The 16914-nt window shown below is 32.5% G+C and overlaps 1 protein-coding gene across 3 annotated transcripts in view; it reads left to right on the top strand.

Moving 5' to 3' along the window:
* Positions 1-16914, top strand: part of LOC140435027 (GATA-binding factor A-like) — a 179843-nt gene that overhangs the window by 133758 nt on the left and 29171 nt on the right. For all 3 annotated transcript variants that reach the window (XM_072523697.1, XM_072523699.1, XM_072523698.1), the window contains one exon: positions 11174-11549. In XM_072523697.1, the coding sequence (XP_072379798.1) occupies positions 11210-11549 (340 nt within the window). In that variant the 5' untranslated portion in view covers positions 11174-11209. The remainder of the gene's footprint in view (positions 1-11173; positions 11550-16914) is intronic.

The following is a 16914-nucleotide window of genomic DNA, read 5'->3' on the forward strand; positions in this document are numbered from 1 at the left end:
GTTATCAGCAATTAGTACTGCATCATCGGCATAGCATAGTATCGTGATTTTATGAGCTCCCATTTGGTATTCGTGTCGTTTTCTTACTTCGTGAATTATTTGATTCATCACCATATTGAATAACAATTGGCTGAGCGAGTCTCCTTGGCGAATTCCTCCTTTTAGTTCTAGGCATTCTGTTGTCCTTATTATCTGATGTTCTATTTGTTCAGCTTGTAATAAATTTAAGATGTCATCTCGGTTACCCTGTCAAAAGCACTTTTTAAATCTACATAATGATAAACGTGAAACTCTTATTCGGAAATTACTTTTGGACCTGGGGAATCATTTAACTCTTAACTCAATTACTCTTAAGCACTGGTCCTGCCGCATTGTTTCTTCGACAATGTAGAGTCTACCAGTTCCTTGACTGCTTATGATAGACCACACCATGATGCTAAGGGGGTGCTTTAACGTCTTAACAATACAATCCACTTTGTATTTTCCCCAGGTCTTTTACTCAAAAATTTAGCTATATCCATGAAAATCTGCACGGTAGATTCGTCCGAAAAACAAACCTGGAATATTATTATTTTTTTAAAATCGTGGACGAATTGATCAACTGCATAAAAGAAAAATAATATTAAGTAATGTTATTTACCTGATTCCAATCATCAATGGTCCAATCTTTATTATCTTTAGTCCATTGAAGCCTTGTTTTCTTCATGACTGGTGTTAGTAGCGGCTTTTTTTGCAGGACGACAGGTTGTAAACCCCAGATCCTTTATTCGCCGACGTGCTGCCATTGGTGAAATTATTGATGCCAGACTCCTGCATCATTTTTATTAAAATCCTTGTTTTCTGTTGCCAAGACAACATCTCAAATTTTTCTTTCATCCCGTTATGTTTTTTGTTTGCTCCGTGGGGTCAAATCCAAATTTTCGTCAAATTTTTTCTTTATACGGATTACAGTTGCCCTAAAAACTTTATAAATTTATGCTATTTTTCTGTTGGAGTAATTAGTGTTTAATAATAAAGTTTTTATGTCCGCTATTTTCCTGGCTAAGATGCTTTTGGCTTTTCCTGTGATGTTCTGGTACCACTGGTGTAAGAAACCTGCAATTTTGCTAAATTCACAAAAAATAATCTACGACTGTCAGAATATCACTAGAAAGCAATGGAAACTATTAATTATAACTCTAAATATCAGGAATACAAAATAATATGCACACGAGACACGAGTTGCAAGCTAGGCTGAACAGCACTGTCAAACAATGGCATCTGAGTCACGTATTGCCACGCCCGCTGTATTGCCACTATTGCCAGACTATTTATTGTACTTTCATTAAGTGTTACAAGATAATCAAGTGGGAACAAACGCATTAATATATTATACAGCTCAATTATATACCCTTTTTGTAAAAAAATTGAATTTTACTAGGTGGCTCTAATAATTTGATCACCCACTGTATGTATGACTGTGTAAAACAGTTATGCGAATTAATATTTTATTTGTGTCTAATAAAAATAAGTTTTATGATATTGTATAAAACAATAATTTTTACACAATGTTACAGTATATTTTCCACAATATGTTTGACTTTACATTCTCATGCTCTTCACGTTTCTCTATGAAGTGTTCGTTCTCATCAAATCTTATGTCCGCAAATAGTTTAGGTAGGGGAGAGTTGTCCAAAATGGGGAAGTTAGTGTATTTTTAGTGATTTACAAGAAGTGAATACTGTAATTAACATTGTTTAAAGTGCAATAGAATTAGTGAATATTACTTTAACACTAAGTAAGTTTTGGTAGACTTATTTTATTTATTACTTGGTCAAAATCTAAAACTATGAAAAAATGTAAATGTCCCTGTTCTAGACCACCTTTCGTGTAAAATGGGGGCCTCATTAAAAACAATGGATGTTTTTTATTTTTATTTTTTTTTTAACATTTTAACATTTTAATTACAATAGCACACATTTTAAGTTTATAACAAATACGTATTACACTTGTGACAGGATAAAACATAGACACAAAACAATTTTAAATTAATTTTTTGTGAGTTTTTAAGTGTTACGTCTACAGAAATCGCACAGGAAATAGTCGTTTTCTTCAACTGCATTTGTACATGCGTCGTGGGCCCAACCAGAGCATCCTGAGCACTGAATCCACCCTTCTTTGTCATTAGAAGCAGAGAAAAAGTCACTGCAAAATATGCAAGCCTCATCACACTTCCCCCTTCTTCAGATGAGGAAGACTGGTTCTGGTTTTCGAACTTCATTTTCTTTAATGTGGGACCAACATCAGTTTTTGGAAGGTTTTCTTTATCGCTACTGTTGCCAACTTTCCTCACCTGGATACTGAAATGCTACAATTTGATGTGCAACATTTCAGCACTTAGTACCACTGTCGTATTTATAGATCAGTAAACTAAAATTTATAATGACGATTCAACAATTTATATTTTCGAGATTTAATAATGAATATAGTTTATAATAAACACTAATCCACAAGAATAACCCAGTAAACGATTAAATTTGTAAATCTAAACGAAGTCAGCAAATTTGTCTGATGTTTATAATTTTTTTGTTAAAAGGATATTGGAAACATAATACAACAAAAATTATGATTCAGTTTACTACAGCTTAAAATATCCATGGAAATTTTTTCTTTAAATTTAAACAAATTTTAAGGATAGAAAAAAAAATAAAATTTTTAGCGATCCATAAATAGGGCGCTGGTCCCCAATGGGTTAATGTATAACCCGTTACGGCGAAAAATTTAGTCCAATGCGTATTGTATCTGTTGACCGAGTCAAACGAAATGCTGCTCAGATTTTGCGTTTATACAGGGGCAAATGATGGCAAAGATGGCGTACATGTGGGTAAATTGTAAATTGAAGGACAAGCACGAGATAATGTATATAACTTATAATATGATTAACAATTGATCATCAATATCAACTGTTATCATACTAATCTTGTGAAAGGAAAACCATTAGCCGATTGAGAGAGTGACAAAATACAATTATTTAGGTACTCGTTCTAATAAAAATGTTGACAACTCTCAAGAAATAAAGATCGGAATTTAAAAGGCCCAAAGTACAAAATTGAAACAAGTATTCTGTAGTTTAGATGTAAGTCTCGAGAGTCCCGAATCTAGTATGAGATGCTATGTACTATCAGTACTATATTATGTTAACGAATTGAGATCAGTAAAGAAGAACGAGATTAGGAAAATAGAATCTTTTGAACTTTGTATCCTTGAATATTACGAATGTCATGGATACAAAGAATCGCCAATACCGAGGTTTTGGCGATTAAGAGGTATGAAAAAAGGAAAAGAAGTTGTAATAACTTCAAAAAAACTTCATTACCTTAGACACATTATGAGAGGTGACAAAGATCAACTGCTTTGACTCGTAATGCAGAGAAATATCAGTGGAAAAAGATCAGTAGAAAGAAGAAGATATTTCTGGCATTCGTGAATGAGTTAACACCATTAATAATCATCAAATTAGAAATTCGGTCTGGAATTTCTAGATATTCGACTTAGGAAGAGAACTTCCAATAAAACACCATCCAAAAGACATTAAAAAGATAAACTCAAACGGCATAATAGTCATAAATATTAGTTTTTCTTTAATTTTGGACCTTATTGGAAGAGGAAAATACTCCCTTTTTCCTCCCTGTGTATTCGCCCCTGACGAATCTGATAAACGTACTAGCTTTGTATACAAAACTAATAAAACGCTCATGTTGAAATAACAACACAGGATTATAATAAAATAAAACCAAGTATGTACAAGACACGAGTATGTACAAGATTTTATTAAAATATTCAAAATATTTTGAATATTGTTTTAAAATTAAAATGAAGATAACTGAACACTTTTATTCTTATTTTATTCAAATTGGCAATAGTAAATAAAATAATTACATCATCAGCTACGGTTGCTAATCAATCATGAATTCAAATCATAAACAGTCATAGATAGAGACACTAAACAATAAATAAAAAAATGGCTGGTACAACTGGCCTAGATCCTCAACATGGTATAGCCATTAAGAAATAGATATCTGGCAGGCGCCTGGTTATCTTATCTCTTGCGGTCGTTAAAAGAAAAAACCCTTATTCCAATTGTTCGACATGTGTGTCTCAAGGTGCAGCTTGCGAACCGAGAAATTAGTGAAAACGAAATATTAGGTGAAACGAAAATTATAAAGAAGGCGGAAGTTTTATAGTGGCATAAAGAATTGTAACTAGTATTGTACTCTTTACCAATTTCTGAATATAAAACAATAATCGTTAATAGAATAAATCAGTTTGAATAATGTCCAAAATAATATATCTATATTACGGTAAAGTCAATGCATACTTTTATAAAATCATAAAATTAATATAAACGAATTTTTACGGGTATCTAGATTATATTTTATTGTTAGAAATACTCTTTTTTTAGATATTTTTTTTATTGTCTTCTTCTTCAAGTGCCCTCTCCGCTACGGAGTTTGGCAATCATCATTGCTATTCGTATCTTTGAAGCTGTTGCTCTAAATAATTGGTTAGATGTGCACTGGAACCAGTCTCTTAAATTGCGCAGCCAAGATATACGTAGTCTCCCCACTCTTCGTTTGCCCTGAATCTTTCCTTGGATAATTAACTGGAGCAATCGGTACTTTTTCCCTTTCATCACATGACCAAAATATTCCAACTTTCTTCTCTTGATGGTGATAAACAGCCTCCGTTCTTTGTTCATTCTTCGAAGAACTTCACTATTTTTACTTTGTCTGTCCAAGGTATTTTCAAAATTCTTCTGTATGTCCACATTTCAAAGGCCTCTAGTTTATTAATATTGCTCTTGTTTAAAGTCCAAGTCTCTACTCCGTACAGCAGTATCGAGAAGATGTAGCATCTAACCAATCTCATTTTCAGGTTTAAGTTAATGTCATGACTTCCTAGAATGTCCTTCATATTAACAAAAGCAGCTCGATCCTTTTCAATTCTAGTTTTTATTTCTTCTGTGATGTCATTGTTGTTATTAACGCTTGTTCCCAAATATTTATATTTGTACACCCGTTCGATTTCGTTATTGTGAATGTACAGGTTTGCATTCAATCTTTGTTTTTTTGAAATAATCATGAATTTCGTCTTCTTGACGTTCATTGTTAACCCTTTCTCTTCACTAGCTGTGACTACCTTGTTTAAAATGGCTTGCAGGTCTTCTACTCTCTCCGCCATTAAAACCGTATCATCTGCGTATCTAATATTATTAATTGGTTGGCCTTTAACTTTTATCCCAATCTCTTCTTCCTCCAATGCTTTCTTCATAATTTCTTCCGAATAGAGATTAAATAGCAATGGTGACAGCACACATTCTTGTCTAAATCCTTTTTTAATTTGAATTTCATTTGTTGTGCTATTTTCGATGCGTGCGACTACTTTCTGATTATAATACAGAGTAGATATTATTCTTATATCGCGAGTGTCTAACTGTTTAGCTTCCAAAATCTCTAAAAGTTGGTCATGCTTGACGTTATCAAACGCCTTGTTGTAATCAATGAAACAAGCAAATATATCTTGATTCATATCCAAACACCTCTGTGTCAAGATGTTAAAGGCAAATAATGCTTCACGAGTTCCATATCCCTCCCGGAATCCAAATTGAATTTCTCCGATATCTTCTTCCAATTTTCTGTAAATTTTATTGTGAATTATTTTGAGAAATATTTTTAAGGTGTGGCTCATCAGACTGATCATGCGATGATCAATGCACTGCTTAGCATGTGCCTTCTTGGGTAGAGGGACAAACGTTGATCTTAGCCATTCTTCAGGAATTATACTGTTTTCATAAATCTTGTTAAATAAGTCTACTAACAAGTGGATTCGATCTTCCTCTATCAACTTTAGTATATCCGCTGGTAACTCGTCTGGTCCTGGAGCTTTGCTATTCTTTGATGACTTCACCGCTTGCATTACTTCTTCTTTGCTTATTTCTGGACCTGTCTCCTCTGGAAAATTATCACAAAGAGGCTGCCTTTGATCTTCAAACAGTTCTTCTATGTATGTCTGCCAATGTTTTAGTTTCTCCTCTGTTTCCATTATCATGTTCCCTTGTTGGTCTATAAGTACTGTCTGCTTCCTGTTTCTATTGTTGATCATTTCTTTAACTTTTTTATTGTACGCAGCTGCTATTATTCTTTTTATGAAAATCTCACCCCCTATAATTTAAGTGAAGGCTTCAAAATTAATCATGTGGACAATCTGATATCAAAAATATATGAAATTATTAAAAAAATATTATTTGAAAAACGGGTAAATGTCGATGTTTGATACAAATGTGATAGTAGGTGTCAGTTTTTGATGCGAATTAAAATTTAATGCTTATAATATTGATACAGGGAATCAGATATTTTGATTACCATCAAAATTAGCATCTTTATTTTTACACTTGCATGAATCGTTGCATTTAGACGAATTTTCTGGCTTTACTTGCATTATGTTTTTGTACCACTGCAAAGTACCATTCAGCCTCCATTTTTTTTTAATTGTCATATTGTTAGATTCCATTAAGAGTCTAAGAAGGTATCCATCGAATTCTGACAAGCAGCGGTGGGGGAAATTTTTTTTAGACATCTCCATCCCTATTTCCGATGGTCCGAAGTCATAATTCTTAGAAGGATAAATCTAGAAAACGCAAGAATTTGCATTTGGCAGAGTACCGAACTGTAAACTTATAAATAAATATATTTATATAAATTCGAACCGCTCGTTTTATTCAATATCGCTACAATAGCATATTTTAGCCGAGTAGGACACTAGTGCCTAGGGTGGTGCTGGATTAACCGAGTTTCGGCTAAAACCTTAACCACCGTTCCAGATTAGTGGTCTTAACACTCAATAAACAACTAAAGTCCATTAACCATCACCTTAAAAGAAGAATAATAATATTATATTAAGGAAAAACTTACAAATATCCATATCCATCATAAATAAAAAAAAATGTTTAAGAACTGCCTATTACCAAAAGAAATCAAAAGAACTTAAATATTTCCGTTAGGTCATAAACTAAGTTTGGTAGTTATCGGTTCTTGGATCTCGAGAAAAAAGAAAGAAGATTTCAGATCTGTGGTTCAATTTCATCCCCTGTCCCCCTGATCCTTCCTTTATATCATCCCAGAGATCAGACAGTGTACTTCTCTCCATTCTTTCGTTAAAAATATAGACGGGAGCGTCCGGCACCCCACAAACTAAGGCAGATTTGCTTATCCTATTTGTTAAGGTGCCAAAACTACCGTGTCCGGTCAAAAACTGCGTCAGGAAGTAGTCTAGTTTCCTAAACTTACATTCCACTACGATCTTGGATCGGGAATAAGCTCCTTCGTCCACCTTGCCTTTCCGCTATTATTTGCCCATTTCCTCTGCCACCCCTATATCTTTATATTTCTCTCTTCCTTATTTATATTTCTATCCATTCGTCCATCCATCCAATCCAATATTCAGCATCAGCCGTACCAACTCCTTCAGACCTCGATTCGCCTTCTCCATCGTCTTTTGAAAGTGTATCTCGTACCTCAGTCCTTCCGATAGCACACTCCGAAATACTTAATCAATTTAACCGGTGCAACCTATAAAGCAAAGAGAGAATTTGTGCTGGCTCCATTTGAGAACTATTACCTGAGTTTTCGCAGTTTTCTGAGGTGCTAGCTGTAGATCGTTCTCTCTGATCCACCTACTAATACGACACAGGGTACTCACTAACGCTTAATAATCTCAGCTTGGACGTTATGTTTTCCCATAATGCCGTGTTAAGGACCTTCTTGACGTTAAGCAGGATGAAAGCCACACATTTGTTTTTATTTCCTTAAAACCATATTTACAGTCGCTCAGCGCATGATTTCCTTCCAGCTTTCGCTCAAAGCGGTCTTTCACGATCTATTTGTACAATTTATCTACTGAACTAAGAAGGCAGACTGGCCAAAAACGCACCTCTTCTTCGTCTCCTTTACCTTTCGAGATAAGGACAACTTTAGCTTTTTTCAACCGTGTTGGAAACTGCTGTTGGAAACCGTGTTGGAAACTATAGACTTCGTCTATACTAGGTGCCTTTCTTCGTTACCTTCATCCGTCTAACAGCCTCGCTGAGATCCAATTCAGTAAGGAGTTTTCGCCTCTTCGACACCAGTAACCCTTTCAGGCCTATCCTCCATCTGTGGAAAGAGCTTTCTTATTAAACGGAATTTCTCCTCTTCAGATAGGGGGTAGGGTTTCTTTCACCCCTTTAATTCGGTACATACAATCTTAAAGCCCTGTCCCTAGATATCCCTTTCGAGATCCTGAAGCAGGTTACTCCACCTTTATCTCTTAGATCTTCTTATCTCATTACTGTATTCATTCTGAATTCGCTTTTATTCATTCATTCTCTCTTCCAAGTCTTCAGCATGCACTCTTTTTAACTTCTTGCACTCTTTTCTTACTCTGATGCGATTTATCCTCAGATGTTCAAGCCGCTCGTTCCAACAGTATCGCTGTTTTCGTTTATACCTACCATTTTATCTTATACAAGCCAACTTCTGTGCCGCACTCAGACCCTCAACCAACTCACTTACATCCTCGCATCCCGGACCAATCAAGCCAAAATCATCTACAAAAACTTCCTCATTTAAACATATCTTTAGATTGATATCCATTTCTTTCCATTTCTGCCATTTGCTCACTCAAAACTCACATACTTGCCTAAGCTAAGCAATTCTTCTTCCAAAACAGTCCAGCTTACGACCCTATTTAGAAGTAATGTTGAAACCAGTAAGATGTCTTGAAAGGATTCAGTATTATCTCTTACGAATGGAGTCCCTCCAATTTACTCCTAAATGTTTTCAAGCATGTTTTGCTATGCCCTTAACCTTTTCTTTTTTTAGGGTCACACCAATAGGAATTTCTTTTTTTTTTTTTATTTGATTTGTCCAAAATTGCAGTTGATCTTACAAATTTTCCTTTTTGCACCAGTGTCAAGCTATCTATTCTTTCATAACTATGTTCCTTAATTTAGTTTATCGAAGAACTATTCGTCGCCAGGTGAAAATTTTGAAATGAAGTTGAGCCTCTGTTTTCATAAACTTTTTGCTTCTTATTTCCAGTCAAACGGTACCTAATCCCTTCCAATCAACTTAAGCGTCCCATATTTCTTAAAAACACTTTGGGCAGAATAAGGTTCTTCTGCCAGTCAAAACTCAAAATAAACCATCCTTGTGGTTTTTCTCGCACGTGCTAGAAGAGGACTTGGGCTTGTTGCTTGTGTACCTTAATTTACATTTTTAGACACTATTTTCCCCCTCTTTTTTTAACTAGAATAAGATTTAGTATATTTAGACAAGTGCTACACTCATATATGGTAGGGTAAGAGAATCCAATGTTGAAATCTAAACAAAATATTTTCCTGAAAAAATCCCTTAGTAATCTTTTCAGATTCTTCTTTACTATCATTGAACATTTTCCACATTTTGGCGATGTTAACGTCTGATGTAGGTAAACGTGATGAGTGATTCAACAGCTTGAAAACTACAAATGAACTTTTTTACTTCTTTTCTTTTCGGAGCAAACTTAACTTCCTTGTGGTTTCCGCAACGAGTTTCTATAGGGACATAAGACCCACGTTTCTTGAATTTTCGGAATATGCCTATAATTCTAGGCTTAGTAAGAGGATCCAACACCTTGAGAAAAGCATGCCTGCAAACGATGAGATTGTTGCCAGTATGGTTTATGACCGAATATTGGAAGGTTGTGGTTTTCCCCTTTATATGCTCAAAATTATTTGTTTTGGGATTAGGTGGGCTAACCCTACAGTATTTGAAAATAAAAGCATCTTTTTGCATGCTTTTTTTCTGGGATGGAGTAAAAGACTTTGTGGAACTTCATGACATCATGCCTTGTTAAAAGCGAGCACTGTTGGTATCCAACTCGGTGAGGATAGGAGTGATACAGAAGAAGACCTTTAGCTGAGTACCTGCATGAACATATGAAAGAAGAAAATATGTAATATTTTGAGATAATTCAACGGGTAGACTTTTAGAATCTCTGAATTTTAAGAAAAACTTCGACAAGTACTGCTAGGCTGGTCATTTTTTTACGCTCCATATTTTAAATATGACATTATCACATCTCTTACAAACCATTCATAACTCGAATGAATGTGTACAATAACTTCTAACATATTAAACTTCCACCCATCTATTGACAATTTTTTTAAAGCAATCCAATTAATCTTAAGTACGTGTTTGGGTTCACTGATTAGGCTTACCTTTGCCGTTTTTGTTTCTTGATGTTTCTTTTTCATTTTTTTGGGATCGCTCTTCCTTTTACGCGTCCTCATTTCACTCACAGATATATTTGACTCAAAGCAAATAGTTTAAACTAATGATAAACACAAATAAAAAATATCTACGTACATACTCAAACTGTCACCATTTTTTCAACCAGAATCACTCCCTGAAGTTAGTTACACGAATTTACTAACACCCTAAATATTATACAAATATCATGTATTATTCAAATGGACCAAACATCTACATTCTGAACCTCTGTAACGCAGAAACAATTGATTTCTGAGTCTTGGGACAATGATTACTTTTGATCAGCATGACCAAAAGTTTTCATGTTCTTTGTGAAAAGTTTCAGCCAATTTAACTGAAACCACTTTTACATAACAAAAGAGCCAAGGTCCTTTACGTCACAGTCAACCTGTTTATATCTACTTACATACTTTAAACTCTTGATCTAAAGTAGTTAAACGAGAGTCATCTGCGACACAGTACCTATCAAACTTGGATAATTTAATCAAAGAACGTATGTTTTTTTATTAAATTAAGAAATTAAGAATTGTTGTTTATTGTTAACCTTTTAGCAGTGTATTAATTTAAAACGTGACTGTTATTGTCAGCTGATCCTACTTGTATCCTCTCAGATCTATGAGTAATAAAATACTTATATATAAAAAAAATTTCTTTGTTGTGAATGATTATATTCGGAATTCTGATTACGTCGATTATTACCATATTTTATACATAATGTATGTTTAGCTAATGACTGTAGATTACGTTCAACATAAGAATGATACATATTTAATATGGAACATATTTTACAAGACTTGTATTTAGGTTTAATGTGATATGTAGTTAACATTTTTGTTTTGTTACAGATGTACGTCATCTAACAATCTCCTCTCGATTTCACAATGTTCCATTCTGCTTCAAACGCAGGTGGATACAGCGACGCCAACGCCAGTTTTCATCAACACCTTCAACAGTCCCCAGTATACGTCCCAAGCAATCGAGCCATGCCCCAGTACACATCTCCAGCGAGCAGCCACTTCGGAGCAGCTCACCAAGGTGGATGGCATACCGGTAGCGGTTATGGTGAAATGACTGCTCCAACTCCCCATGGACTAGGAACGTCGCCTCACCATGCTGGCGCTCTAGCTGGTCAGTTTTATGCCCAGAATATGATGATGGGTGGATGGAGACCATATGATAGTACCGGATTTCAACGGACTAGTCCGTATGGTATGGAATATGGTAATATATATTTTTTTCTCATTGACAATATTTGGGATACATGTTGTATAGATATAGTGGCTTTTATAGGCCTTTAACTTAGTTAAAAGAGTACACTTATTTTACCCCTGTTATCCCAATAAACCTCAAAGCTTCGTTATATATATATATATATATATATATATATATATATATATATATATATATATATATATATATATATTAGTAGAATTTCTTCTTGGGCTTAGGTTCAATAAAAAAAATGTCTGATACTATGACATTTTATTAATTTTTTTCGACGTGTTGGCAGGATATCCATGCCTTTTTCAAGAAATAATATTGACTAAACAATATTTTATCAAAAGACAAAATAAGGTTTAAAAGAGAAACTTTTGACTTATCAAAAATGTAAAAGTTTGCTAGGGTATCAGTATACATCGTTTTTTCCGATTATAGCGCTATCTATCAACAATTCAAAAATTTTTTTTTAAAAGTTCATAAAAATTTTACTTAAATGAAATAAATTGAAAATTACTTCTAGCCTAAATTTTGATATTTTGTTTTTAATTCGTAACCTACTATTTTAATCGCTTACCACTAATTAGTAATATCAGAACCTATTATTGTGACAACAAGTACCTACACATTTTATCACTAAAAACTGCGGAAGTAAGTCTATTCGTAGTACATTTACAAATATCCGCAGCTTGTATTGAGCATTATTTATCAACTACGATAAAAATATCAATCAAATGTGAAGTTTTTAGATAAACGAATACAACGTTTCGTGAAACACTCGCATAGTTCATGCTTTAGAAAAGTCGTGAAAAACATAGACGTCGAAAAAAAATTGAAGAAGGCAATAAAATAATTACCACATTAAATTTTTTAAAATTTTTGGATTTTGTATTCCTGGGGTGTATCTATTTATCTAATCTTTTTTTATAAAACTCTTCTCTTCTTTCTTAATTGCCGCCCCTATCCATATTTTAAAAAATTACTCAACAATACGCAATTATTATATTTATACAAACACCATAATATATTTAAATAGAAAATTAGATGCAAAACGTTCTTCCTAGACAGACATTTTATAAGGTATAAAGGATAAAATCCCAGTGGTTGGCTGTATAACACGCTTTTAAAAAACTTACTATAAAGTCGAAACATTTTCAGTAAAACGGTATAAAATTATTTAAAATGGATTTATAAATATTCATAACGTTTTCATTTCTATAGGACCATCCTCAGTGATAAACGTGTATATAGTATTTTTAACTAGACACATCATAACTAGGTCAGACGACCCTCAAATTACATAATTAAAGTAAAGAACAATATAATTATTATGATACCATGTCGATGACACTGTGTCGAAGGGAACATACAAACTCCCAGCTCGAAAAATGGACTTGGTCCAGCGAGTGGTAACAACTACTCAATAACAACCATTGGTGTTACCACTCGTTAGACCAAGTCCATTTTTCGAGCTGAGAATTTGTATGTTTTCTTAAAAATGTAATCCTTTATCATCGACCTGGTGTCATAATAATTATAATGTTTATTACCTTAATTTTGTAATTTGAGGGTCATCTGACTTGGTTATGTGTCTAGTTTTAACTAGCATATAGACGTTTTTCTCTGAGGATGGTTCGATAGGAATAAAAACGTTCTGAAAATTTATAAATCCATTTTGGATAATTTTTTAAATTTTTAATAAATTTTATACCATTTTACTCAAGAAATTTTTACTTCATAGTAAGTTCTTTTAAGACAAACGACCTGGATAAGGATCTAGGCATAGAAACTTATGTTTAGATCATTAATAAAATGACAACAATTCACGAGTAATACCTTTAAAGTTACGTGAACGTGAACATGGAGTATTTCTTTCTTGGCCTTCTTCGTTTACTTCTTTGTCTGATATGAACAATCACCTCCTCAAAAACTTGGGCATATAAACTGAGTTTGCTATTGTCAAAATGGCAGGATTTAAACGTCATACTCAATTCCTTCTTACCATCCTTTTGTTGAATTTCTTGGCAAGCCTAGTACATTTTTTTGTGATGATGTCCAGTTCCAAATATTTATTGGTATTTTCTCCTATCCAATTTATCGTTAGAACGAATAAACTTGACTTTACATATCATTTTTTATTCCAGTCATTATTGTGTATGTCCGACCATGCTCACCGAGTTACTGTGTATCTTGTATTCTTGATTCAGGTTGACAACTTCTTTTACTATTTTATACATAATTAAATCAACGACGACGTTAATATAGATATGCAAAAAAAACAAAAAAAAACATTTAGTTAACGAGCTGAAGAATACAAAAGTTGCGAGTAAAGATGAGGTATCAAATGAACTGGTTAAATATTTGTAAGCAGCCATGATAGAAAAACTGTCAAAAGTAATTAACAAAATTATAAAAGACAGTAAAATAATAAAAGAATGGGGAATTAGCAAACCTATATTGCTCTTCAAAAAAACCTTCTATAAAAAAATAATTAGAAAATAAGTCTCTCCCAGAGCGAAAAAATTCGTGGTTGTGTACAGAGGTGAAGGAAAATACAAGGAAGAGATAAATACTTAGCTTAAGTACCTGTCAAATAAGACCCAATGAGCGTACGAAGCTTAAAACAGAATCAAAAATGAAGCACATGCAATTGTAAGAAGAATTAAAAACTATCACTGGGAACGTTTCTCAAAAGAACTTAAGTATGATTTTTATGGTTTACAAAAAAAAACAAAGCGTTTTATTAGAGGTCAAAGAGCAAAGGTGAAGGAATTAATAACCTCGAAACACAGGATGCATTGATTATCTGAAGAAGTTACAAAGGAACAACAAATGACGTTGGAACGAAAAACAGCAGAAATACGTATAAATGAAAGTTCACATAAGCAAGCATGATCTACAAAAAAACTAAAGAATAGAAAAGCTGCAGGTAAAAATGGGATACCACATCAATTGTTGAAATATGATGACAGATCGATTGTCAACATTAATTATTCATCAGCTTATAAGACACAATAAAATACTACAAGAAAAGAGGACAAGCGAAGGTGTCGATTTGCTAAGTAATACCCTAAAACCTACAATTAAAGTTTTGCAAAAACGAATAAATCAGCTCAGAAAATTGCAGATGAACAAGGTTTCCATACGGGAAGGTCATAAATACAGATGCAATATTGACTTCAAGACTAATAATTATTTCTGATCAAATAGTTTAATAAAATTTTATAATTAAAATTGATTCATAGAATCATTATTAGTCTCAGTTCCAAATGTTATGAACCTTGGACTGTTGGAAGTTGAATCAATCTTCACCTGTTGGCTGGCTATTTAGCAACACCTTAGACTATTTAAATACGCTTTGCTGTTCTGTCATATTTTGACCTCAGGGCCACTGTGTTTTTTCGTGGTTGGCGTGTTTCATACCTGTTGTTCTCATTTCACTGACAGCAACTAAGAAGCTAAGAGTGGTAACTTCATTATATATATATTTTTTTAAATATCATTTAATTCAATCTTAATCAATTTAATAATGTTACCCAAAGTTAAAATTAAATTTAATTAATAATATACTGTTGGAAATGTATCTTACGATCTTTTTAGTTCTCTGAAAATTAATGTTTTTTACTTAAGTTTTTTACATATTTTTTATATACATGTACAATTACCACATGTTCTTTTGCTGTGCTAAGTTTGAGTGAATTTGTAAACTGTATTTAGTTTCAATTAATTGTTTATAAAACTTAATCTTATAATGTCCACTTTCATAAACTTCTTTACATATTTAATATCATTGACTGCTACATATCTTTTTAAGATAACACACTTATAACAACTTCTCTATGGATGTTTGGTTTTTCATATTGTTCTTTTTAGATGAACTGATGATGCTTTTTGATTAAAAAGTGAAACGTCTTCAATAAATAGATGAAGTAGCCACCTTCTTTGTCTTTTATTTCTCCACTTTCATTGAAAAACCCACCACTCTTCGAGTGTACCTTAATTTATATTGGATTGCCGGTCGTACTCCTTTTCTCGATATATATATATATATATATATATATATATATATATATATATATATATATATATATATATATATATATATATATATATATATATATATATATATAAGAATAAGAAAAAAGAAGTACTTGTGACTCGTTTGGAACAAATATATAACTGTTTTGGATGGGTTGGAGTCAATAATAGGGCTATTGGTTAACTATTTTTTTAATCTCGAGCTTTCAATTGTGTTTACAATTATTATCAAGAGCTAAAAAAGACAAAATACTTACAAGGTTGAACTAAAAAGAAAAAACAATTTTTGTTAACTTACCAAATAAAAATTAGTTTGGTAAGTAAAAAATCACTGCTTACATGTTCAAAATATTTTATATAAAAATGTTTTGATCTAACAAATGTTTCTCCGAAAATTTCTATAATTTTGAAAACATTTTTTTAATATAAAAATAATTGAATTTATAAATAAGTTCAAATAGCAACCAATTACAAATAGCCTCAATGTCATAAATGCCAACATAAAATTTTTATTTTTGACAATTATATTGCCAAAAGTAAAACTTCGTTTAAACATTCTTTTTTGTTTAGTAACAAAAAGAAGAAGATTTATTCACCCTTGACAGATGTCTGAAAGAATGTGATAGATATATGGAGAATTGAATATGACATTTTATAATTTTTATATATAAATCATAAAGAAAGAATATAATTATATATTTTACTTAAATTTTGAATCTCAGATCTTTTGTTTAAACTCTTATCATTTTTGCTAATACAAACCATTTCCAAAAAAGTCCTTTTAAATTTATTACTTTCACTACATAAAATTTTAATGTTATCAAAATCCATAATATGGTCTTTATCGATTACATGTTCTGCCAAAGCACAAGATGGTTTTTTAATTCTGCAATCACTTTTGTGAGAAATAATGCGATTTGAAAGATTTCTTCCGGTCTCACCAACATATTCAGCCTCACACTGAGTACAACTAATGCTGTATACTAAATTCGTTTTTTCAAATTTGTCTATAGGATATTTAGTTTTAGAATATAAAGATGAAATAGTTTTGATGTTCTTTGTTGCTATTTTTATATTGTCAATAACCTTTAGTGTTTGTATTAATTTAGGTGTTAATGATGGTATAAAAGGTAGTGAATGATAATAGATGTTATGATTGTTAGATACAATGTTTTGAGATTGAGCAAAAAATGGTGTTAAATTATTTATATTACCAATATTAGAAAAAAGCATCCTATGTAGCATATCTGGAGGATAAGAGTTTTCATATAATTTATAAGCTATTACTCTCACCATCCAAATAAGATGAAAATGAACCTTATAACAGGAT

The sequence above is a fragment of the Diabrotica undecimpunctata genome, chromosome 2, assembly GCF_040954645.1.
Source record: "Diabrotica undecimpunctata isolate CICGRU chromosome 2, icDiaUnde3, whole genome shotgun sequence".
NCBI lineage: Eukaryota > Metazoa > Arthropoda > Insecta > Coleoptera > Chrysomelidae > Diabrotica > Diabrotica undecimpunctata.